We start from the raw sequence: 27,715 nt of genomic DNA on the forward strand, positions 1-27,715 counted from the left end.
AAAAAGTCCAAAGATTAGGCTGCTGATTCCCTAGAAGAGAAGATTAGCATTCCAGATTTTGGAGGAGGGAATTGTTTATATTGGTGGTCTGAGTATTGAACTGGTAGGTGCCTGGTTAGAGATCAAGGTAACTTGGTCTTCGAGTAGAGAATACTGAAGAACTATGGTATCAAAATGTTAGAGTAGTCATTACCTGGGATGGAAATGGTTTAGAATGATTCTAAAGGGAAAATGCCAGGACAATTTATAAATCTCTCCAAATACATGGTGGGAGGATGAATAATAGAATTCATCACTCTGTGTTACTTGTGCATGTCTGCCACCTTAGCTAGACTGTCTACTCCAGGAAGCAAAGCCCATGACATTTTTTTTTCTTTTTTTGGTCTTTGCTTCTGCTATGTGTAGCAGAATATTCAGATACATCAAGGGTCTACCTTTTGGGCATGGCCTCATCCATCTCATTGAATATATATTGAAGTTTCCCATGTTCCAGGTATGCCTTTTTCCAATAAGAGGGAAATATACCTCCGAAGTAAACTTAGATGAAATATCCAACTCTGTTAGAGGATGCAAAACATGAACCTACTATCAGAATACAAGGGATTTACAACTGTCAGAATCAGAGCCGTGGCATTTACGTGTGTTTGTTGGCCATTTGTATACCCTCTTTGGAGAACTACCTTCTACCCAGATCCTTTGCTAATTTTTTAATTGGGTTATTTATCTTTTTATTATTGAGTTGTAAGAGTTCTTTATATATTCAGTATACACATCCCTTATCAGACATATGATTTGCAAATATTTTCTCCCATTTTGTAGGTTGCCTTTTTAGTTTTTGATGACATTGTAGCACAAAAGTTTTAAACTTTGATGTAGTATAATTTAGCTATTTTTCTTTTGTCATTGTACTTTTGGTGGAGTCGCTTACATTTTTTAATAGACTTTATTTTTTAGAGCCGCTCTAAGTTCACAGCAAAATTGAATGGAAAATACAAAGAGTTCTCATATACCCTATTTCCCTACACATGTACAACCTCCCCCACTATCGACATGCCCCATAGAGTGGTCATTTGTTACAGTTGATGAATCTACATTGACACATTATGACCCCAAATCTATAGTTTACATTAGGGTTCACGCATAGTGTTGTATATTTGGGTTTGGATGAATGTATAATGGCATTCATCTACCATTATAGTATCATGCAGAATTGTTTCACTGCCCTAAAAATTCTCTGTTCTCTGCCCATTCATCTTTCCCTTCCTTCTAACCTATGGCAATTGCTGATTTTTTTTTTTTTTACTATGTCCACAGTTTTGCCTTTTATAAAATGTCATGTAGTTGGAATCATACAATATGTAGCCTTTTCAGGTTGGCTTCTTTCACTTAGTAATATGCATTTAAGGTTCTGGAGCCCCTTGCATTTTTAACATCCGTATTTAGTTATATAGCTTCTAAAAAAAGTTTAAGGTTATTCAATACCTCTTTTTCCAGAGCAATATAAGGATTTTAGTACCCTTTAATTACCCCCTGAACACCTCTTCATATTTTTGTCAGGACTTTAGTTCTACACTTGAAAAAACAAATTTATATCATACTTGAGGAAGGATGTCTAGGTTTTATGGGCTAGTAAACAAGCTGGATGACACTGAGCAAGTTGCTTAACCTCCCTTTGTCTGTTTCCTTATCTTTAAAATGGACAAAATAATAGTATCCATTTCAAAGGGCTGTAGCAAGGATTAAAATGTAAATATATTGTCTTGTGGAAATTACTTTGATGAAATAATAGTCTCTAAGTATGCTCCTAGATAGACTATCATAGACTTCATGGAACAGAAAGGTTCACAGACCAAATAAAATGTTCAGATCACAGTTTATTTAATCAATTTCAAATATGAAGCAAAATGTATGGGAAGAGAGGTGGGCTAGGTAAACACACTTAAAGTGTAAGTGTGTTAAAGAGTCATAATACCTGAATCTCGGCAAAGTTGACATATCCTCTCTGTTGCATCACTCTTCCCTGTTGATGATGTGGTTACAAGGACCAGAGTGGAAATTTGAACAAGGGAGCCCAACATACTAAAGGTGTCTGAGGAAACGACACACACTTGCTCCATAAGAGAGCTTGTTGGCAAGTACGCTCGACCAATAGCTATGCTCCGCCTTTAACCTGACAGGCAGATACGCGTTTGATTTGGCTGAAAATCCAAAATCAGAGTTGGCAATAGGTGGCCAATTAAAGATCTCACAATTATTGTGTGTCTCAGGTGCTTCATTTATACTTAATGTGTCATAAGTATTTCTTGCTTCGTTTGTTATTTAGCAAATCATGACTATTAAATGCCTGTTTTTGCCCCTCTACCCCTTTCTATCTGTGTTCATCAATTTATGTTCTCCTTACTCTCTGTCTGATACTCCTCAGCTTACTAACTTACTTATCTATGGTTAATGCAGCTAATGCATTTTATCCATCCCATTTGTCTTCTTGTCTTCCAGAGCAGAACTGAATATTCCCAGACAATACAGCAATTGCACATTGTATGTAGAAATAACTCTATAAATGTTAGCTATTATTATTATTATATAAGATGGCTTTAATATTTTAATACTATCATCTAAGAATGAAGATTAGTAATCTAGTTAAACTTGATCAGATTAAACAACTAACTGAAAATCCTAATATTAAAGTTATTTGGCTTGATTTTGATCTGAAATAGATAATAAGGTGCACTTCATTAGTCAGAACTTTTTGCTATGAATTTAATTTATCCTCCCATCATTCCAGTTGTACAGATTATTGGCTGTTACTTACAAGGCTAGTACTACTTTTATTTTTTTTTCCTTTCCTACAGGCTTATCCTCAGTTTGTTCTGACCTACCTAGAGGAGCTAACTGCACAAGTGGATGTGACCCAGAGAGAGTATCACATTCACCACGGTGCCCGGACTACAACTCATCAGGAACATGGTAGCAGCTTAGCAGAAGAGGTCAGTGTAGTGAGCCAGAGGCAAGACAGAAATAGATCTCTAAAATGTATTTTTGAAAAGAGAAAATGTTCAAGTTGTTTGCAGGAGACAAGCACAAATTCACATCTTAATGATACCAATTGTTTAAAATCATACACATAATATAAATATCTATATGTACATTTGTATTTATATAAACATCTATATGTACTCATATAAACATTATTTTATTAAATAGTGGATATCCTTGTAGCTTTTGTTAGGACTGCTGCCTTATCTTCTGGCCGCATACAAATGATTTCTGTGCTGAATGAGGAAGAATGGAGGAACCCTGAAAAGTGTAATTTAAATTGGGGGCATATGTAGCTTAGATGTTTCCACTTAATGAAAATTAGCTACACTATTGTTCTATTTCATTTCTTAGGTCTTGCAAGAAAGTGCCAGCATCCCGGGTCTGAAGCAACTGCCAGAGCCTTCAGACACCCATTTAATGCCAGAAGGTTCTCTTGGGGAGACAAGGCAGCTGACAGTGGCACTGGTGAGGAAACTGGAAGAGAAACATCCTAAGGCTTCTGCTCAGAGGTAGGGCACTGACAGAACGGAGCTTTATTGCTCAATGACATTCGATGTTTTCCTTCAGTTTCATGTAAGATTGATTTCTGGGAGACTATTGAAATATCTCAAAAGCCCTTTGGCTTGCAAGCACTGTCGTTTTCGGGTCACATTTGATGAAGAGAGGTGACATTTATGTGTATTTCATTGAAGTTTGATGTATGGTATTGTTTATAAGTATACTTAGGAAGGGTTGCTGTCCTGGGATCTCACTAAAATACTCTGAAATAACATAATTAACGTGAGACTAAGCATATATCCAATTGTGAAGATACCAAGAGGTCTTTAAGAACATCAGACCCATATAGGCATTCCTTTTTGTGTTCCATGAAAAGATTATTATATTTAGACCTGAGGATAAATGCACTTTGGATGGTCTTAGGGAGTGGTAATTTAAAAATTGACATAATTTCTATAGAATAAAACTAACCAATGATTTTGCTAACCATTGAAAGTCATCCTTGGTTAGAAAATAGAAACTATTTCTCTGATCCTCTATTTAATTGGAAAATTAATATTTATGTATCTTATTAGTAGTAGTGTTATTATTTTGTTTGGTTTGATGTTATAAATCACAAAATGACATTACAAATTGCAATTTTAATATAATAATTGCTGACAATTAACTATTGACTGAAGTACTCTTAAAGGAATAATAAAATTCTTACTGTACTTTTTTTTATTATGTTATGTTAATCACCATACATTACATCATTAGTTTTTGATGTAGTGTTCCATGATTCATTGTTTGCATATAACACCCAGTGCTCCATGCAGTACGTACCCTCTTTAATATCCATCACCAGGCTAACCCATCCCCCCACCCCCTCCCCTCTAGACTCTCAGTTTGTTTCTCACAGTCCATAGTCTCTCATGGTTCGGCTCCCCCTCTGTTTCCCCCCCCTTCATTTTTCCCTTCCTGCCATCTTCTTCTTCTTTTTTTTTTAACATATAATGTATTATTGTTTCAGAGGTACAGGTCTGTGATTCAACAGTCTTACACAATTCACAGTGCTCACCATAGCACATACCTTCCCCAATGTCTATCACCCAGCCACCCATCCCTCCCACCCCCCCACCACTCCAGCAACCCTCAGTTTGTTTCCTGAGATTATGAATTCCTCATATCAGTGAGATCATATGATACATGTCTTTCTCTGGGATTGACTTATTTCGCTCAGCATAATACCCTCTAGTTCCATCCACGTTGTTGCAAATGGCAAGATTTCATTCCTTTTGATGGCTGCATAATATTCCATTGTACATATATACCACATCTTCTTTATCCATTCATCTGTCCATGGACATCTTGGCTCTTTCCATAGTTTGGCTATTGTGAACATTGCTGCTATAAACATCGGGGTGCACATACCCCTTCTGATCCCTACATTTGTATCTTTGGGGTAAATACCCAGTAGTGCAATTGCTGGGTCATAGGGCAGCTCTATTTTCAACTTTTTGAGGAACCTCCATATTGTTTTCCAGAGTGGCTTCACGAGCTTGCATTCCCACCAACAGTGTAGGAGGGTTCCCCTTTCTCCGCATCCCCACCAACATCTGTCGTTTCCTGACTTGTTAATTTTAGCCATTCTGACTGGTGTGAGGTGCTATCTCATTGAGGTTTTGATTTGGATTTCCCTGATGCTGAGTGATGTTGAGCACTTTTTCATGTGTCTGTTGGTCATTTGGATGTCTTCTTTGAAAAAATGTCTGTTCATGTCTTCTGCCCATTTCTTGATTGGATCATTTGTTCTTTGGGTATTGAGTTTGATAATTTCTTTATAGATTTTGGATATTAGTCCTTTATCTGATATGTCATTTGCAAATATCTTCTCCCATTCTGTCGGTTGTCTTTTGGTTTTATGGACTGTTCTTTTGCTGTGCAGAAGCTTTTTATCTTGATGAAGTCCCAATAGTTCATTTTTGCCCTTGTTCCCCTTGCCTTTGGCGATGTTTCTAGGAAGTTGCTGCAGCTGAGGTCGAAGAGGTTGCTGCCTGTGTTCTCCTTTAGGATTTTGTTGGACTCCTGTCTCACATTTAGGTCTTTCAACCATTTTGAGTCTATTTTTGTGTGTGGTGTAAGGAAATGGTCCAGTTTCATTCTTCTGCATGTGGCTGTCCAATTTTCCCAACACCATTTGTTGAAGAGACTTTTTCCCATTGGACATTCTTTCCTGCTTTGTCGAAGATTAGTTGACCATAGAGTTGAGGGTCCATTTCTGGGCTCTCTATTCTGTTCCATTGATCTATGTGTCTGTATTTGTGCCAGTACCATACTGTCTTGATGATGACAGCTTTGTAATAGAGCCTGAAGTCTGGAATTGTGATGCCGCCCGCTTTGCTTTTCTTTTTCAACATTCCTCTGGCTATTCGGGGTCTTTTCTGGTTCCATACAAATTTTAGGATTACTTGTTCCATTTCTTTGAAAAAAGTTGATGGTATTTTGATAGGGATTGCTTTAAATGTGTAGATTTCTCTAGGTAGCATTGACACCTTCACAATATTTGTTCTTCCAATCCATGAGCATGGAATGTTTTTCCATTTCTTTGTGTCTTCCTCAATTTCTTTCATGAGTATTTTATAGTTTTCTGAGTACAGATTCTTTGCCTCTATGGTTAGATTATTTCCTAGGTATCTTATGGTTTTGGGTGCATTTGTAAATGGGATCAACTCCTTAATTTCTCTTTCTTTTGTCTTGTTGTTGGTGGTGCATAGGAATGCCACTGATTTCTGTGCATTGATTTTATATCCTGCCACTTTACTGAATTCTTGCTGTACTTTTTAACATTTGAGAGAATTCCTAACTTGAAATATTCTAACTGTAGATAGAAATGTCAGTTGCATGAATAAAGAAAAAAATGACAACTTTTAATTTCTTTTTTAAGAACCTTTCCACTTTATAGAGGTAGAATTGACATATAACATTGTATAAGTTTAAGGTATGCAATATGACAGCTTTTTTTTCAATTAAAAGCTATCTTATATTCTTAAATTATATATATTCCTGCCTCAGATTTTAGCAGGAGGGGAACATTTTTTTTCCTGATAACAAAAGTGACTTTTCAATTTATTGTCTCTTTGTTATCTAAACCTCACTTTGGTTTTGTCGTTTTGGGTAGGATGGGGCACAGATAAACAAAAGAACAAATTTAGTACCTTGCTGTACCATAGTCCGGGACTGTCCCGGACCTGTACAAAAACTTGAGTTCTAGTTTCTTTTCTTGCTACTTGCTTTTTAGTCGTATATAAGATTCTCAATTCTCTAACACCCCACAACATGAACACAAAGCCACAGCTCTTCAGCCAGGCCCCTCTGTTCAGGTCACTAGAATGGCAGGGCCTAGGGAGCCATCTTTAAAGTTTTCATGTAAAACAGGAACTCAGGGAAAACTGGGCCACTGAGTAACTTAAATACAGTTTTATGAGACTGCTGTTGGCCTTTCTAGACTCACTAGGCAGGCATTTCTACTCTATGCTTTTCACTAGGCAGCCATTTATACTCTACAATTTTTGAGAGCATGAGGGGGCTTGTCATTATCGTGGGTTCGATTCAAGGAGGCACAGGTTCCTGCTGCTCCCGGATTTCTGAAACCTGTACGGGACTTCCGTGTTTATCTCCTACTGGCCCTGGTCCTGGTGGGTCAGTGTGCGGGGACTCCAGTGATAACTCACCTAATTCCCTATGACTCCGTCCTTCCCCAGCCTGGAAATATTTTCTCTGAGGGTCGAGGACATTGGGTGGTTGAGGGATTTGTCTTCTGTATTTTGTGGTTGTATCTCTTCTGAAGCAGTACAGTCTAATGATGGAATATTGGGAGAAAGGCATATATTATTAGGGAATGTGAGGCAAAAAATCCCCACAATACAAACAAAAAAAACAAACAACAAAGCAGTTAACATCAGTTAACATAACATAATACTTGTTTGAGTTGTTAGAATTACGTCTTTAAATTTCCAGGAATGTAGTAAGCACTCAATGAGTAGTCTGTGAAAATGTGCTGAAAACAAGTGGAGTCAAAAGCAGTTTTTAATCAGGGCTGTGGTTAGATTTGTGATTTTTAGTCAATAGAGATTGACTAAACACTTTTGGGATTTTATTTCATAAGAAAATTCCCAGGGCCCTCATCTTAGTGAGCATCCCTCAGGATTTGCGTTGCAGGCTACAGCAACTCTTCTAGTCCTCTTTTTTTTTTTTTTCCTTAAAGCCACGGGGATTTATCTTCATTCTCCTCTCCAGCCCCGCAATTTACCATAATAGATGTAATTTCAGTTTCTCCCCTTCTTTCTGTTCCTTAACAAAGTTATTTTGAGTAGAGAGCAAGTACTTAGAGCAATTACTTTCCTCCCGTTTTGGAAGGAATTGTTGGGTGAAATTAGAATATGGTACTGAATTTGGCATATTGATTACTTTGAACCTTAGGTTGTCTTGTTAGGTTTACATGCAGTCCAAATATAAGAGAATTGGTGCATTATATTATCACAGCTTTAAGAGAGGACTTTACATTTGCTTGCTTTTATCAATGGTAATTTCACAAAATATAGAATAAAATCATTATAAAAAATAAAGGAATACTGTGAAATGATCTGAGTTGTGGAAATTGGAGAAAGAGAGTTTTAGAGCAAAAACCATTAATGAGCAAAAAATCTGGAGAAAGAATATATAATTGAAAAGAATAAAAAGATACAGAGATATAAATCCTTAGAAGTAGCCAAAGAAAGAGAGAACCACAAGTAGCCAAATTTGGGGAAAGACAGAGAGATTGGTAGTTAGTAGCAGGTTATATGTGAAAATGAAAGATAACATTCAATTTTTAATGACATATACTGACTTTGCTTAAGTGCTTTATGTGCATTATTGCCTAATAACCTATGTTGTATGTAAAATAGAGGTATTCATCTCTCTTTTACTGGTAAGGAAATTGAGGCACAGAGAGATTAAGCTACTCTGCTAAAGGTCTTCCAGGTAGTAATTTAAGGCAGGCCTGTCTGAGCCCAAAGTCTTTTTCATAGCCTCTGTATTATTCTGCCTAACCATTCATGTTCTAGTCTTAGTGATTATTCCAAATCTTTAGCCTTTCAAATGGGACCTATCATTTTGGCTGGAGATCTTGGAAAGGGACCTTTAAATAAAGTGGAACAGGTTAGAAAGGGAATAATAAAAGATATGTCAATATACACAGCTTTCAGTGACAACTAAATAAGAGGTAGAAAATATAAAGGGAGACTGTGAACCCCTGATTTCTTGTGGAATCCAACAGCCTAGATTTACTGATTTATAAGGCTTGCACTTGAATAGATTAGAAATTTTTAAAAATCTCTTTCTAATAAGGTGACTATGACTTGTCATGATTAGCCAAGGTATTTCCCACCTTGAATGGTGGTTCTGTTCAGCTTTGTATATACTAAACTTGGTGATAAGTAACTAATAGCTGTCATTTGTTGAATACTTACCATGTGTCAACTGCTACAGAAAGTACTTACTCTTATGACAATGTGATAAATTTATTTAATTATTGTCACGATAATCTGAAAGTGGAGGAACTCTTAAAATTCATAAAGGTACATCAACTGAGGCTCAGAGTGACTTCATAGTGTGCCCAGTTATACAGCTGGAGAAGGGAGAGGTGGGATTCAAACCCACAACCATTTGGATCTATAGATCATGCTCTTAAGCACTGTTTTATTATTCATTCCTAGGCATTTTTATTCCAGTGACTTTATAACAGGATGTTGTCATGTTGGAAAGTCATTTTAAGTTATTACTAAAATTTGGTATGTATTACATCATAAAAATTTGATTGGACTATTGCCCTTTGGATGGGTTCATTATTTTGAATTATATCCTAAAACTAAACCAAACTATGACAATCACCACAAACCCACAGACCAGGCTTTCCAACCTATGGAATCATTTCAATAAATATACATTTCAAACATTTGTGGAAAGCAATCTGATTATTGATCTTTATTATTTTTTTTTTGCAATGTGGAAAAGATTTATTTTTCCTGTTGAAGAAAAAGGAAAATCTCTTACTGTGTGAGGTCTTTAAAGTTCTTAGTTCATGATAGGTTATACTTTCTTATTTCCTTTAGCAACACGTAAAATGGTTTTTCTGCCTCTATCAGTGAGATATAGAAATGTGCTTATCTTCTTGCTCGGATAAACTGAGTTGTGTGTACATTTAATTCTAAGTTTGGTCCAAAATAAAATAAATGCCATATTCTGGCATCTTCAAGTGTCTGGAATGTGTTTGTTTACATTAGTTTATCCTGATGGAGCCCTTTACCTTATTCAAATTGAGTAGGGGGTGGGGAAGGACTGGGACAGCCGACAAAACACACTGACCCAGCTTGTCACCCAGTGACCTGTGAGAAGGAAATAATGAACTGTGAGTAGCTGTCATCCTAACTGTTTCTGACAGTTTGCCTTTGGGCACATCTGTGTTAGTTGCATTGGAAAGGCCTTTGTTCTTTTCCCACTAGTGACTTTGTGGAGCGCTGAGGGGTTTGCTAGCTCCTGGACTCTTAAGCGGCCCCTTCCTTCCCAGGGAAGCAAGCAGCTGCCCTGGATCACACTGACGTTTCTCTTCATGACTCAACTTGGCATGTACTTCACTCTTTCAAAAAAGAACATACATTTAGAAGTCCTTTGATTTTTCTCATTTAAAATGTACTTTAATGTCTCCTGAGTTTTGATACTAACAACAAAGGAAATTATAAAACATGTTTAGTATTATCCTAATTTTATATGGATAAAGGTGGAGATAAATTGATAGCTAGCCAGATGGGCTTGACTTGAAGGAAAATATATCCAAATATTGACAGCTGTTACTGAGTTTTAAATTTTTCTTTATTATTTTCCAAATTTCAATAATTGTTATATTTGCAATAGGATATATGTTATGAAAAACATTTTTAATGTAGATGCTTTTGATACATCCTTTATTAGTAGGAATATTTGTACTAAAATAGGTAAGGATATGCTCTATTTTGTTTCACATTTTCCACTGCTACTTTTTAAACGGATTTCTATCTAATAATTTAAACTTTTAAATATTGTAGTATTTATGTTTTAAAGTTAATCTAGTGCATAAAATTGTTATAATCATTAGGAGATGTAATTTGATAAGAAACAGGTGTTCTGTCTCCTGGTTTCCTGAAATAACACTACTATTTCAATGGCAACAAAAGCAGAACATTCTGAATAATACATATACCCTAAGAGAATTGTTTAAATTAAAATCAAAGCTTCATTTGTAAAATATAATTTCAGAATCAGTTTTAAAGGCTTATTTACATTTTTACAATTGCTATAAAATCAGCTCTTCTAGTATAATTAAGTCTGGCTACAATTGGTGTGTAATAAACACTGAGTATATGGTATTCACTTAGTTGTATTTACTTTTCCAAGAGAATATAATACTTTTCCAAGAGAATATAAACTATACTGCAATGGTCAATTTTTATAAGGCCTTTTTTTTAAATCCATTATAGAATAAAAGAAATGAAGCTTGAAAGAAATTACATGCTTTTTTCTGCATTCAAGGTTTTTCTCTCAGTGACAATTTTGAGATGCACTAGTTAATGGAACTATATTATAGTCTCCTGCTTTTCAAAGAAAGGTAAATTAATAATAATGAGAAGTTCTTTAAGCAGACAAATGATGATCATGTCTATATAATTATAAATTGTAAAAAACCACATATTAAAAATTGAAAGTCATATTCTGATTTTCTTGAGTATTCAATAGCATGTGATTTATTATTCTGTTAAATAATTTATGTAGTTTTGCATACAGTTGATGGTAATCTGTAACCATCTTCTGCTTAGAACACTCTTCTCATTTTGTTCATCATATATCCACACAGTTTTTGTAGAGACAGTGAATGTATAGGTCAGTTTTTTGTTTTTTGGGTTTTTTTAGAGGGAGGGACAGGTGGGGGAGGGGCAGAGGGAGAGGAGAGAGAGAATCTCAAGCAGGCTCCATGCCCACTGGGGAGCCCAACACAAGGCTCAATTTCAAAACCCTGGGATCATGACCTGAGCTGAAATCAAGAGTCAGATGCTTAACAACTGAGCCACACAGGCACCCTGGGTCAGTTTTGATAACTCTGTCTTTTTAAGAAAAGCAAACTGTTTAAATTGCTACACTCAAATTCTTACTTTTAGAACTCTTACCAATTAAGGAAAATGTTAATATAATAATTGCTTTTGATATTCACTAAATCTAATTATACTTCCTAGGATTAAAATCTCATATTAGGTTAAATTTCTTTTCCTAGCTATTGAAACGCTCAGCTAAGCATTGGCCTTTAACTCTTTTTTTTTTTTTTTTATGTTCTCTTAATCACCATACATTACATCACTAGTTTTTGGTGTAGTGTTCTATGATTCATTGTTTGCGTATAACCCCCAGTCCAGTCTCCATTCAGTACGTGCCCTCTTTAATACCCATCATCAGGCTAACCCATCCCCCCACCCCCTCCCCTCTAGAACCCTCAGTTTGTTTCTCAGAGTCCATAGTCTCTCATGGTTTGTCTCCCCCTCCGATTTCCCCCCCTTCATTTTTCCCTTCCTGCTATCTTCTTTTCTTTGACATATAATGTATTACTTGTTTCAGAGGTACAGGTCTGTGATTCAACAGTCTTACACAATTCAGCGGCCTTTAACTCTTTTGTAGTGTATACAAGATTGTGGTGTTGTATTTAAGAACACAAAACTATTGTGTATTCCAGAGATGCAGAGATATGCTTATAATTCTTTTTTTTTTTAATTAGAAAAGTCATATATCCTGATATTGGGATACTGTCGCCTGTTTGTGTTTTAGTATATTTTTAAATGAATTCCCATATGTTCTCTGTGAATTAAAATAAAGCAAACAAATAATCTAATTGCACCTGCTTCTTTGAAACAAAGTCCAAATCAAACATTCCAAAAGATTAGGTTTATATCCATAAATGTGCATTAATTCAGAAATTATCAGAGGCTTTCAAATAAGCATTTTATGATTAATTTTTGTTCTCTCTTACTGCCCAAACCTTCAATTATGCTGCTTAATTTCTATATTTTAAAATGTACTATTTATCTTTCTGTTTTATTCAGTATTGTCTATAAAGCTATTCAAGGTAGGAGCAGGAAACTCTACTCCCACATTCTTCAAACTTGTAGCCCCCAAACTAGAATGTCTATATAGTATTGTAATAGTGAAAGTAGTAAGTAACAAAGTCCTAGATTTGAGTAATGTGGATGGACAAGGAGGAGGCTGGTGGAGGAAGTGGTAGGGCAATATATGGAATTGGATGAAAGCAGAGTTCAAGCAGTCAAGGTACCTGTAGGTTAGCTTCCTAACTTGTCTACCTCCTTTGACTCTTGTTCCCTGACAATCCATTCTCCACTTAATGGCCAGAGTGAAACTTTTGTATTCATAAGTCAGATCTTGGGAGTCCTCAGCTTCAGATCATCCAATGACTTTTTATTTCCTTTAGAATGAAACCCACGCCTTCACTTTTTTTTTTAAAGGTTTTATTTATTTGACAGTGAGAGAGGGAACATAGCAGGGGGAGTGGGAGAGGGAGAAGCAGGCTTCCCGCCGAGCAGGGAGCCTGATGCTGGGGCTCAATCCTAGGACCCTGGGATCATGACCTGAGCTGAAGGCAGACGCTTAACGACTGAGCCACCCAGGCGCCCCACCCACACCTTTACTATATGCTACATGGTCCTACTTTACCAGGCCCATGGTATTTCTCTGAACACCATTCTCTTCTCCCTTCCTCTGCTCCAGCCAGCCTGGCTTCCTGGCAATGTCTCAGGTTTGCCATGCATGCTCACAACCCGTCACTCTCTCCCTGCCTTATTTTTCTTCAAGGTACTTTGCCTATCATATACATAATTATTTACTGTCTGAGTTGCCCCATTAGAATGTAACTCCATTTTAGCAGGAACTTTCATTTTATTCACATCTGTACCTCCAGGACCATAACATAACCTGGTGGATACTCAATACAAGATTGTTGGATGAATGAATGTAGTACAATTCATGGAAATAAGAAAATAGAAAAGGAACTAATCTGATCATTCATATGTGTATTCAAGATCCTCACTGTTGGATAACTGTAACTTTATGTCCTACTTATGTGTCAATCCAAAACTGTACCTATAACAATAGTTTCCTGATTTCCATGTTTCTCCTTTCTTTCATCCTTTATTTAAAGTGTGAATATTTATTGAGCATTGTCTATATTCCAAGCACCATCCTAGGCACTTGGGATACAATACTGAAAAGACAGATAGACTTTCTTGCCTCACAGAACTGCCCCCATAGAATCTAATAGGGAAGAGAGATATTAAACAAATCACTACAGTAGAGACAGAGTGATGAGTATACTGTAGGGAGAAGGCAGTTCATCCTGAACACTCCTCCCTGGTGATATACTTGTGAAGTGTAACTCTGAACATCTCACTTACTGACTCACAGTTCTTCAGTGTTTACCCATTTCCTACTAAGTTAAATGAAACCTCAACTGGCAGACCCATCACACTGTATTCTTGTGGCAGATCCTCCCTGTTCTTATCCAGGCCCAGGCTGACTGTACTTGGGTTATGCTGGGTTTCCTGACCAAAATGCCCTTACCTTCTTTTTCCTACCTAAAATCCTGCCTTCTGCAAGGCCCATTTTCATTGACTGTTTTCAACCTTTCTTTTTTTTTTAAAGATTTTATTTATTTATTTGAGAGAAAGAATGAGAGAGAGAGAGCACATGAGAGGGGGGAGGGTCAGAGGGAGAAGCAGACTCCCTGCCGAGCAGGGAGCCCGATGCGGGACTCGAGCGGAAGGCAGTCACCAACTGAGCCACCCAGGCGCCCTCTTTTTTTTGATATATACATCTAAGGATATAAATTTTCCTCTAAGTATAGCTTTAGCTTCATTCCACCAATTTTAATGTCATATGTTGATTATCATTTCCATTTTGTTATAATCTTTGATCCATGGATTATTCAGAAGTATATTTCTTAATTTTCCAAATATATAAAACATTTCTGGTTTGTATGTATGTTATTGACTTCTAGATTTATTTCACTGTGGTTGAAGAACATTTTTGGTATGATCTCAACTCTGCCATTTATTGAGATTTGCTTTATGGCCCACTCAATATCTGGACAATTTCTATAAATGACCCACCAGGACTTGAAAAGAATATGTATTCTGAAGTCTGGATGTCCAGGTCCAGTGTTCTATATATGTCAATTAAATCAAGCTTGATAAATGTGTTTTCAGTATATACTTACTGATATTTTGTCTGCCTGTTAGATCATTAACTGAGAGAACTATGGTTAAAATCTCCCACTCTAATTGTGGATTTGTCATTTCTCCTTTTATTAATTTTATGAATATTTCTTTTCTATAATTTGAGACTATTTATTGAGTGTATATAATTTTAGAATTTTACTATCTTCCTGATGAATTAAACCTTATGCTACTATGTAATGTTCCTCTTTGTCTCTAGTAATTTTTTTGACTATAGTTTATTTTGTCTCATATTAAATATGGTGACCTTAGCTTTTTTTGTCAGTGTTTGCATGATGTATTTTTGTATCCTTTTATTTTCAAATTTAATCTTTATATTGAAGGAGTGCTTTGAAAGCTTATAGTTTTTTTAATGTGGTATGATAACCTTTTTTTTTAAAGATTTTGTTTATTTATTTGAGAGAGAGAATGAGAGAGAGAGAGAGAGAGAGCATGAGAGGGGGGAGGGTTAGAGGGAGAAGCAGACTCCCCGCTGAGCAGGGAGCCCGATGTGGGACTCGATCCTGGGACTCCAGGATCATGACCTGAGCTGAAAGCAGTCACTTAACCAATTGAGCCACCCAGGCACCCCCTATGTTTTTTAATTGAAGTATTTAGTCCATTTACCTATAACATAATCACTAATTTGGGGGTTAGATATTAAATCTAACATGCTGCTATTGATTTTAATGTGTTCAATATATTCTGTGTCCCATTTTCTTCCTCTGTCTCTCTTTTTGCCTTCTCTTGGATTCATTGAGCATTTTATATTATTTTATTCCCTCCTTCCCAACTATCTTGGTAGTTATACATTCTTTTACTATTCTTTTAGTGATTATTCTAGAGATTATACATACTTCCTTGATGTATCAACATCTAATATAAATTAATATTTTACCACTTCTCAGAAAATTCAAGGACCTTGAAACTCCTATTCTCTGTATACATACTTTCTGATGAAAGGCTGATGTATGTTTTAATTCTATATGTATTTCAAACCCCACAAAACATCATAATTATTATTTTTTAGTCAGTATTCATTTAGTTTTAGCCACATTTTTAACCTTCCTGTTGATCCTTCTTTCTGTATCTCTGGACTTCCATCAGGAATTACTTTCCTTCTGTTTCAGGAACATCCTTTAATATTTAATATTTTCTTAGGTGTGGGTCTGCTGCTCATGAATTCTGTTTTAAATTGTCTTAAAATACATATATATATTTCACTTCCAAATTCTTATTTTCATATTTTTGCTGAGTGTGAAATTCTAGGTTGTCAGCTATTTTATTTTTTCAGAACACATTGAGAATATCATTCCATTGTCTTTGGCTTCCATATTGTTTATTTTAATTGAGAAGTCAAGTCTTATTGCTCCTTTGAAGGCAATGTTTTTCTCTGCTGACTTTAAGGTTTTTCTCTTTGTATTTGGCTTTTACTATGATTTTTCTTAGTGGGTTTTTTGTTTGTTTTTGGTGTTATTGTTGTTTTGTATTTATAATACTTGGGGGTTTTAGAGCTTGAATCAGTGGCTTACTGTGTTTTATCAGTTTTGGAAAATTCTCTGCAATTGTTTCTTTAAATACTGTTTTAGCTGCATTTCCTCTCTCTTCTCTGAAGGAACATTAATGAAATGTATATTAAAAATTCCTTTTTTACTCTAAACTCTATGTTTCTTATGCTCTATTTTGTATTTTCCATCCTTTTTCTTAAGCTTTAGTGTGGATATTTTCTTTTGACCTGTCTCTCAGATCATCAATTCTCCAACTTTTTCTAATTTGCTGCTAAATCCATATGTTGAATTCCTTATGTGTATTATAGTATTTTTCAGATAAAAATTTTCCACTTGGTTTTTATGGCTAATAATATTACTGCAATTTAATCATTCTTCTGTTGAACAATTTAGCTAGTTTTCAATATTTCAAGTTTATAAATTGCACTGTAACAAACATCTTTGATTTTGTCCAGAATGCATTTGTTCAATCTATAAATATTTATTAAGCACCTTATTTTCTCTGTCCAAAACTTTGTTGGACACTAAGAATTAAAAATATAGGGGAGAAGGGTGGGGGATGGGTTAGCCTGGTGATGGGTATTAAAGAGGGCACATTCTGCGTGGAGCACTGGGTGTTATGCATAAACAATGAATCATGGAACACTACATCAAGAACTAATGATGTAATGTATGGTGATTAACATAACAATAAAAAATCTGCTCTGAAAAAAACAATATATACCAAAGTCCCTGATTTTCCTGAGTTCATAGTGTCATATAGCATTTCCCCTACTACATTACTAGTGAAAAATCTGACTATGGTTTTAAATATTGTGTTGATTATGAGTTACTGTTTTTATTTTCTGTTTTTTAAATATTTTCTATCTTATAACTTAGGCGGTCAAAGAAGGAGCCTAAATCTGATTTTCTAATAGCATTTTATTTTCTCTCTGAAAACATAAGCCATCCTTTATATTTTTCATGCTTTCAAATTGGACTACAGAGTTAACCAAACTATACACTATATGTACACTATCTTAGAATTATTCTTACTTTTTAAAAACAAAAATACTAGGAATCAACCCTTAATCATGAATAGTCTCTACAAATATTTATGAAAAATAAGTTGTTTTTATCTTCAGTTAAGTTACTTAAGAATAATTATGTTGTGGTACATCTGATCATTTCAGTTGCCCATCAATTTATCGACATGAATACAGCTAACTGACAGTCTTTTTGACTGACTTGTTATCATTTGTATGTTTGTCATGAGTCTATTCTTTTTTTGACAAAAAGTCTCCAGTTGGGCCATTCTGTGAATTAGAGGCAAGGGGATCAGCTGAGCAGACAAAACAGTATTCTAATATTCATATGCTCTGAATACATAGATTTTGATTTGGTGATTTTACTCCCATTGCTAAACTTTGTTCACTGTATTCTCTCCTGTTCAGTTACTCCCTAATACCTGAGAGTCAATTCATTTATATATGATACATAATAAGCATCAATTTCTCACTCTTATATTCATTCATTCATTTGGTAAATGCTTTTGAGTGCCTGTTCTATTAAGAGATATGATATAGCCTATTAATTGACATCTCAGAATCTGGACTGAGATTAGCCTAGCTTCCAGTCCTAGTTGTTGATTTGGGATAAGCTAGTTAATATCACTGATGCTAATTTCCTCATATATAAAAGGGGATAGTAATTATTATGAAGTTTAAATGATATCATGAATATTAACGTTATCTCAACTCCTGGCACATAGTAAATACTCAGTAAATGGTAGCTTTTATGATGATAATGATGTCCTATTATTAGTATTGATATTAGTATTAAATGCAAAATATTATAAAGATGCAAACCAATTCCTGCCTTTAAAAATTTGGAAATCTCGTTGAGGAGAAGCTCTGTACTGCTACATTTTTAATGTTACCCAAAAAGTAATTTTTTGGATATAGAGAATTATACTACCTAGTATTTGAGTATGTCTTTTAAAAAGTATTTCTCATTTGTATGTTTGGGGTAAATACCCAGTAGTGCAATTGCTGGTTAATAGGGTAGCTATATTTTCAACTTTTTGAAGAACCTCCATACTGTTTTCCAGAGTGGCTGCACCAGCTTGCATTCCCACCAACAGTGTAGGAGGGTTCCCCTTTCTCCGCATCCTCGCCAACTTCTGTCGTTTCCTGACTTGTTAATTTTAGCCATTCTAAAAAAAAAAAAAGTATCCCTCAGATTTTAAGGAATATACACATACTAAATATGTATATCCACAAAGGAATAACTTAATGGTGACAAACTACAGTCATGCTATAAAAATGTGTTCTTAGCTTTTGTGAACATAAGAAATTAGATATACCAAATCACTTATATCACCAAGTTGGGGGATATAAATAAGTATGGTAGTCTGTTCTCAAGTAAGTTTAAATATAGTTGGAGAGACAAAGCAAAGAGATTAAAACTTGAATGACTGTTATTGTTTTTTATTACTCATGTTTACCATTAAATTTTGGGGGAAACAAAATAAAAGGAAGAGGGAAAATACATAATTCTGGATTATTAATTTTTTATTTCTCTCCTTTATGTTTTGTTATTGTCATAATTGCAAAAATGGGGACATGCTAATTTTTTGTGTTTGATAATGACAATACCAGACATTAACATGTTTTGTATACATTTTTCCACAGCATTAAATATATGCCTATATTATTGTTGTTTAGTGTGAATCTTAATTTGTGTAACCAGTGCCAAATCATAAGACTCCAGGAAGTTTCCACGTTTTTTGGTCTTATAAACAAGATGGCAATAAACAACAGATAGAAACCTGAAACATAATGTAGGTGTTCGATAATAATCTTCAAAGGGAATTTTCACGCAGCAGCAGCAGCGCGTGCGCGCGCGCACACACACACACACACACACACACAGGTGCACGCACAACTAACTAGAGACATCTGAATAGGAGCTGTGGGTTGCCACAATGTCAGTTGCTTGATTTTGATACTGCAGCATAGTTGTTAAGATATTATTGAGAGAAACTGGAGGAAGAGTTTATGGTACTTCTTTACACATTTCTTTGCGACTTCATGTGAATTTATAATTACTTTAAATTGAAATGTTTAAAAAATTTATAATTACTTTAAAATGAAATGTTTAAAAAAGAAAAACAAACCTTTCCCAAGTAGAAATAGGCAGGACTAAGAACAGAATACATGTGGAAGGAGAGCTCCTCAGAAAGATAATTACTTGACTGCACTCCTGATCTCGCAGGCTCAATACTCCTAAGAAAGGTTTTTGTTTCTTTGTTTTAACATATAAAAAGTTATCTGGAGCCTCTGAAAAAAAGGGACCATTAGCACCAGACACCAAGTATTTCTCTAAATTAATGGCAGGCCATCGCATTTAGCATATTTTTAATAGAGAATTCTGGATGAAGATATTTAGAGACTTATATTGGAAGTCTGTTTCTCCATAAGAATAATAAAATAGGGTCAAATTCAATGAAGTCTGGGAGAGGTGAGGTCTTTGCTTTACGCCACCTGTAAGAAGTGGGTCAGACAAGCAGAAAATTCTCTGACTAGAAAGAGTGAACATTAAATTCCTAAATTTGAGATTCTTTTGTCTTTTGCTTTACTCTTGGAAACGCATGTAGACAAAAGTGTATGTGCGTGTGTGCGTTTGTGTGTGCACTGTGTATAGGTTGAAATTGAAGTGCTCCTTCTTCATATTGAAGTGTACCTACACATACATACATATGAATATACTTGTGAGACTACAGATAACATATATGAGCATATTGATATGAGACAGAATCTCATATTATTATGCTTACAAGTCTTGTAAAATACTATGATTTACTAGAATGTCATGCTTCATTATTCCAAGGCTTAAAATACTTTTTTTAAGTATTTTAATAAATTAGAAATAAAAGTATTTCTAATATCTCTCTTACTCTGTCATGACTGTATAATCAGTTTATCATTATCCTAAAATATCAGCATCACATGCTACTATAGTAATAACTGCCTGCATTAGTTACCTATTGTTGTGTAACAAAAGTACTACAAATTAGCATCTTAAAACTCCTAGTTTTATTATCTTCCAGTTCTCTAGGTCAGAAGTTTAAGTGGGCTTTCTGGGTTAGGGCTTCACAAGGCTGAAACTGTTTTGGCTAGGCTGGACTCTTACTTGAAGGCACTAGGGCAGAATCTGCTTCTAGACTATTTCAGGTTGTTGGTCAAAGTCATTTCCGTGTGGTTGCAGGACTGGGTCTCCCTTTCCTTGCTGGCTGTCATCTCAGCTCCTAGAGGATGCCCACATAACTTGGCACATGGCCACTTCCATCTTCAAAGCTAGCAATGGTGTGTCAAATCCTCCTTGTGCTTTGAATCGGACTTTTCCTTCAGCTACCAGCTGGAGAAAATTCTGCTTTTAAAGGGATTTGTGAGTAGATTATGCTGACCCAGCAAATCTCCCTACCTGAAGGTCAGCTGTACTGTATTACATAATATGATCATGAGAGTGATAGCTCATATTCACAGGTTCCAGAGATTAGGGCAGGACATCTCTGGGGGCCATTTTTAGAATTACCTGCTATACTGCTGCTTCCAGGTAAAGGACTAGTTTAGACAATTTCTTCATTTATTATATTCAAACTGTAGAATTCTTCATGGTCAACACTAGCATACAAAGGAAAAATATAGAAGATAGCATTTAAAGAGTGTTAAAAAAATTACATGCCTCCCTAACAACCTAAAAGTTTAAGCTAAACAGCCACAATAAGTAACTATCACATATAGTATTTAGAGGAGGGCTTCAGTTGTGACAGAGGAGAGCAAAAAAAGATTTGCAGGTAATGTAATGACAGAAACTGTAATGGAGCTTTCCATTTTACTGGCCAACAAGAGTTTGAGAACTCAACAGTATGACTGATACCTGTATAATGCAGGTGATAAAATCCCCAGTACAAACTGGTTTAAGCATATAATTTGAAAAGAGCCCCAGGGAAATGTTGCTTTATGTCCTCAACTGATTAGATCACATTTTTTCTCAGTTCTACCTTCAGGATTCATGAGGAAGGAACATGGTGTCAGCAGCTTCTGCTCCTAAGTGTTCTCAGGTCACAGGGCCACAGAACTTCCCCGAAGTACCTGCAAAGTCTTTGAATTATAAACAAAGCCTCTGTTGTGTCAGGTCCCCATTCAGAAGGGATCCCTGGGCAGTGCTGATTGGCTTAGACCCAGGTCAGGTGCATCAACTCTGGTGTCAGGGGTGGAGTCCGCTTCACTGGAATCCCCCGGAAGGACACTGAGGGAGAGGTGATTCCCAGAAAGAAAGAAGGGCGCGTTGCCAGAGGGCAGTGAAGGGCGCTGAGCTGCATGAGCCAAAGAAGGTCCACAGCAATGTCTTGGCCGTTCAAAATATACTTTTATAGGTGTGCCTGGCTGGCTTAGTCGGTAGAGAATGCAGCTCTTGATCTTAGGGTTGTAAATGTAAGCCCCACGTTGGGTGTAGAGATTACTTAAAAAATTAATGTCTTTTTTAAAGAAGATATTTTTATAGATACATTCAATACCAGTGGGTTATATACAAATATCTCATTTGCTCACTAGAGTGAAGCAGCAATAGTGGGCTGAAGGAAAGCTAGAGAGTTACTTTGGTGGTATTCAAACTATGCTATGGGGAACCTCAGTGTTCCTCTGCTGCTATAAATGAAAAAAAATGGAAAACTTGGTCCAATTCACAGAAGAAACTGCAGAAATTTTCCTTCTCTATTTTCCCAGAAACTTTTTAAAAATAACTTCGGTACTTGATAGCATTTGCTTATTCTAGGACCAAGTATAAAATGTTAAGGTGGTCTCTGATTTAGCACAGATTATATATGTGGTTATTAAAATTTATATATATTAATATTTTACTACATTCTCTTAAAAAGCATAAAAAATTCAATGTGTTTTGTTACATGAACAAGTTTGAGGACCATTGATATAGTCCTGTCTTCTCAATTGCAGGTGAGTAAGTTGAGGCCCAAAGAAGTTAGAGACGTGTCCCAGGGTCATCCAGGTAGTTAGTCAAGAATCCTGGTTTTATGTCTCATTCTAAAACTTCCCCATCCTTCATGCTTAATATTTTAATATTGTCTTAATTTTATCTTACATTGCTGGAGAACTTGATTGTTAATTGAAAGGATGGTAAATGTATAGGGATAGGAAGACAAGAATGTCGTTATAATAATAATAATTGAATTTTATTAGAATGTAAGTTGTATTTGTGGGCTTTGCTTAAAATAACAAATGTTAAAGGGGTATTTGATGAGAAAATTTAGAAATGAGGCTTAGTTGTTTAGTCTGACTTTTTGTATGAACATAAAAACCCCAAATTACCTAGCTTCTTCTAGTGTTTTTACTTATTTTAGTTTCTACACCATGATGATTCCTCACAGAAGTCATCTAGAGGCAATAACATGAAGTGGTCAAGAAGAGACAGGACTTAAGACTAGTTGGGTAAAAATTCTTTTGGCAAAGCTCCTTTTTCTCTTTGTGTTTTAGTTGCCAGTTCTACAAGTTAAGGTGTAATTCCTCAGTCGGTGGTTGTGAGGATTAAATGAGACAATACATGAAATCAAGCTGCAAGAGCACAGACTTCGGAGCCAGATTCCCTTGGGCCAAATTCTTACAAGCTGTGTGACTTTGGTCTAGTTACTTAACCTCTCTGCTGTTGTTGTTTTTTTTTGTAAATTAGAAGTAATGATAACATCAACCTTATAGGATTGCTGAGGATTAGGAGAGTCAATATTTGTAAAACATTTAGAAAAATACAGGTCCATTTATATAATACAGGCACTCATATACAAATGAGTAAGTGCTGGGAAACAGTGCTTGGGACATAGCAAATGCTCCATGTGAGAGTTATTTGAAGGAGTCCCTAATCACACCCTATCACCTTGTCTTATTTTCTTCATAGCACTAAGATTGTTTTGTTTGCTCATTTGTAATATCTTATTGTCTGTCTTTCCCCTGAAAATATAAACTGCATGAGGACAGGAACTGTCCCATCTCTTTCACTGCTGTATACTCAGAGCCTGGAACATTGCTCTACACAGATATGACAAACTCAAGAAATATTATTGAATGAATTAATGATTAAAACTACCAACATAAGCATAAATTCCTTAAGTACTTTAAATGTAATACTGTTAACATGATAATGCCTCCGAATGAGAAGTCTTAATTATTTTTCAGGTCTTATCTGTATTTCTAAATGAAATGTGTACAAATTTCCTTGATTAGCTATGCTAATTTGACATTTATGACATGCATCATAATGCACAGTTTCATTTAGGATCTTTAACATACTATAAATACCTTGAGCAAAGCGTAATTGAGATCTTTTCTCCTATTCACATGAATGCATACAATGCCTTGGTGTTTTACCACATTAACCCCAGAGGACTTGCAATTTCTTAATGCTATTGACCTAGCTTTTCTAGCTCACAGCTGTTTCCTGATATAGTGTCTGATCTCTGGGACAAAACAGGGTTTGGGATGCTTTCGCATTTGCTTCATGTTTTTATTTTTTTCTCCCAAAGTACGGCTAACTGATAAAGTCAATTGTCATATTACCTTGTATTTTGGCACCAAGACCTCCCAACTCTAGGCCTTAAAGGGTTAAACCCTTAATTATTGATGATTTCACAAATAGGAATTTATTGGTACAAATTCCTTTTTGTGTTTTCCTAGAAAATACACGGACTTTTTATTGTCATCAATTAAAATTATGGTTGAAATTAGTAGCACATATAAATTCAGCAAATTTATGAGTTCCTTCTATGTGCCAGCTCAGTCCTACACACTTTCCATATATTGTTATTTAGTCTCATGAAAATTCTTTGAGGGAACTATTATTTCTACCATTTTTTTCTTATGAGAAGAATGATGCCCAGAGAATTTGCCTGATGTTCTAGGGTCAACTAGTAACTGGCAAAGCTGTGATTTGAACTTCAAGCTCCAGAGGCTAAATCCACTCTTTTTTTCTACTGTAGCAGTGATTCCCAGATCAGCAGCATCAGCATCTCCTGGGAACTTACTAGAAATGAGTTTTCAAGGCCTGGTCCAGAGCTGGGGTGAGAGTCAGGGCAGCAATCTGTGTGTATCCTCCAGATAATACTAGGTAAAGTCTGAGAACTGTTGCACAAACTCACAAGCCTACACAATTTGGCCTAGCCAGGTAGATGACTGGGTGAGTTAAATGACTTTCATTTTTGGGAAAGATGTATTTATAATAAAATTTTCAATTGCACTTTTTTCTCAAGACATAAGGCTGTCTTAGGTCTATTTTTACAGTCCTTTATTTAATTTTTTCATTAAATTCAGTTTGACCATTTTTTTTTACACTCTATCTCCATCTCCCTGGCCAACATTATTTTCAATGTGTATCTGAAATTCATTATTGCAACGGCTTGACCTATCTTTGTTTCATATTGATGATATTAAAATTTTTTCTTTATTAGTTTATTAGTCTTCATGCTTTGGGTTTAGGTTTTTAACGATTGTAGCCCTGTTCGAAATGCAATTAATTGTATTCTTTTTGTCACCTGAGTAAACACAAATGAGTATATCAAATTGTTCTTCTTCCCTTGGAATCATGGGACTAAATCACCTTATTTTATTAACAAATTTGAAACAGGTTGTAATATAAAGTATGACCTCTTAAAATACCATTCCTCCTATTATATTTTAAAACCCTGCTTATATCATTCTTTTTTTTTTTTAAGATTTATTTATTTGAGAGAGAAAGAAAGGGAGAGGGAAGGAGAGAATCCCAAGCAGACTCTCCACTGAGCATGGGGCCCAATGAGGGGTTTGATCCTATGACCCTGAGATTATGATCCGAGCTGAAACCAGGAGTTGGACGCTCAACTGACTGAGGCACCCAGGCGCCCCTGCTTATATCATTTTTTTCATATATCCCATTAAAAGAAAATTTTGATATGTTTTCCTTTGTTTTTCATTTCAAATCCTAAACTTAAAGAAGAAAAAAATCCCCTAATGTGTAAAGTTATATAAACCAAGGACTATAGCCTATAACCATATAGTACACACTGCCTGGCATAGAGTAGGAGTTTATTAAGAGATGAATAGATTAAAATGATAATTTTGTACACACTTTTTATTTCGTTATCATATTTACATGAATCATCACATAACTAAATAACCACAGTAAGCACTTATGATAATGCTGATAAGGTGTCAGCATTTGACAGTTACTTTTTCAAATTAATAAATTTGAAGTTAAGAAAAAAATTGATATTATGACAGAAAAAAACTATTTCTTTTGTAATTCCCACCTTTTTCACTTTTAGCTTTTAATCCTGCTTGCTCTATTAAAAAAAGATACCTCTTTATAGGTATATCCAAAGAAAAGCACTTCCAACAATAGAATCGTTCCCCAGGAGAACTGTCTTGTTGTGAGGACATAGGATTTGAGTCAAATTTACTATTTGGGTCTTCAACCGTGCTCCACGCCTAGAGCACTATTAACTACAGAGACACATTGACACAAAAGGTGGTGAGCCTGCCGAGAGGCCAGGAAGTGAAACAGGTCAAATAAAATAATTTCTGGATACTTTCCTCTTCCAAAAATCTGTTATGAAATCTAGCATTGATCTCTAGTGTATTTTACTTGTTAATTGACCCAGAGAATCAAGTCTTCATCTTTTTAACATTCACAGCCCAAACAAATTATTATAATTCCAGTTTCTCCTCCAGTCTCATTCTGTTTTTCAAAGATTTGGCAGGCATTACAAACATGGAAGCATGCACAAAATGTTAAAATTTCTCCAACAAATCATATGTTTTTCAACTGATTTTAAAAATATAGTAAGTAATCAAGACAATAAAATAAATATGATGCAAAAAGAATAAAGAAATTAACAAATACACTTCACATACCTAAATGCTTATTAATTCTGCATTTACATTAACTATTCACATTTCTATTTTTGTTCTCTGTTGTTCTAAAAAACACAAGTAAAAGACTAATGCTTGCTTAAATCACCTTTACAGCCATGACAAATGGTGGGAAAGGATTAGCATCTAGGAAGATAAAAATTGTACTTAAAGATAATCCTGATAAGAGGAAGAAATATTCAGATGCAAGCCAATTCCATTCCTTAGAAAATATGGTAGTTCACTGAGGGAAAACAAACAAATGTTAAGTTGTTCATGAGCACATCTGGCAAGGTAAGTTCTGGGACATTAACAGGGATGAGACTTTCAGGATTCTCTTGGAAACACCAATTTTTAAAAAGCAAGTTGGCTTCTATGTCTTTTCAATGTGTCCCACATGTGTACAATTATAGACCTGCCAATTTGCCTTAACACTGGCTCCAGTGTTAGAATCCATTTCTGGACTCAGAGTGTCAAAACCTGAGGACTAAGAGGAATGGCTTAGAATTTGGATTTTGAGAGCCTCTGGATTCAGGGAAACTGGGGATGATCCTGGAGGGGAGGCTGTACTTCAACAAGAGTACCTCTGCTTTATATGTTGTGCTCCTGCAAAGGCAGTACAGTGTTATGGTTAAGAATATGGATGTTCTGGTCAGGCTGCTTCAGTCCAGATACTGACTCAGCACTTACTAGTTACATGACCTTGGATAAGTACCTTACTTCTGTCTCTTGTTTTTCATTTCTGTATGGTGGTACCTAACTCTGATGGTTAGATTAGTGCCTGGCACATAGTAAACACTCAGTAAATAGCTACATGAACAAAGAGATTTGCTAAAATAAAACAAAGCAAAACAACAACAAAAAAGGAAACCCTTGGAGCCATTAATTTTAAGATAGTTATAAAAACCAAGGGTTAAGGAGTATGAGGGCCCCTCTCCTACTTCTGCTGCTTCTTTACTAAAGTATTCCCCACCGTGTTCTTTTAAATCACATGTACTGATTTTATTTTATATTCTGTTTTACTAAAGATTCATAAAGCATGTATATTATCTTTATGTATTATATTTTTGAATGGTTAAGTCAAGGGACAGGTGGGGAAGACAGTCATATAATTTGCTTTTTACAGTATCTGTTACCGAGACATAGGTAGATCAAGGTTTGTTGATGGATTTTTAAGAATGATAATGACAATAATATTGATAACAATCTCTATATAATGGTCAGAGAAGTAGGATTATTCTGTATGATATGAGAAAAGAGAGCAGTGATTTAATAGTGATGTTCACAATAGTGATGTTATTTAAGGACATACACAGAATATGGTGAATAGTTTTTATCTTTTTCAAGTTCAGAATAAATCAGGGGGATAAACAAGGATTTCGCTGAAGCACATTCAACAGATGCCTATCGCTTG

General features: G+C 35.4%; 1 protein-coding gene across 1 annotated transcript in view; it reads left to right on the plus strand.

Annotated features, from left to right (window-relative positions):
- The window catches only part of DCDC1 (doublecortin domain containing 1), a 464,395-nt gene that overhangs the window by 282,893 nt on the left and 153,787 nt on the right, over nt 1-27,715 (plus strand). The window contains exons 19-20 of the mRNA XM_073904565.1: nt 2,853-2,987; nt 3,391-3,548. Coding sequence (XP_073760666.1) covers nt 2,853-2,987; nt 3,391-3,548 — 293 coding nt within the window. The remainder of the gene's footprint in view (nt 1-2,852; nt 2,988-3,390; nt 3,549-27,715) is intronic.

This window comes from Callorhinus ursinus, unplaced genomic scaffold, assembly GCF_003265705.2.
Source record: "Callorhinus ursinus isolate GAN/ISIS: 27379988/994484 unplaced genomic scaffold, GSC_fseal_2.0 scaffold21, whole genome shotgun sequence".
Lineage (NCBI taxonomy): Eukaryota > Metazoa > Chordata > Mammalia > Carnivora > Otariidae > Callorhinus > Callorhinus ursinus.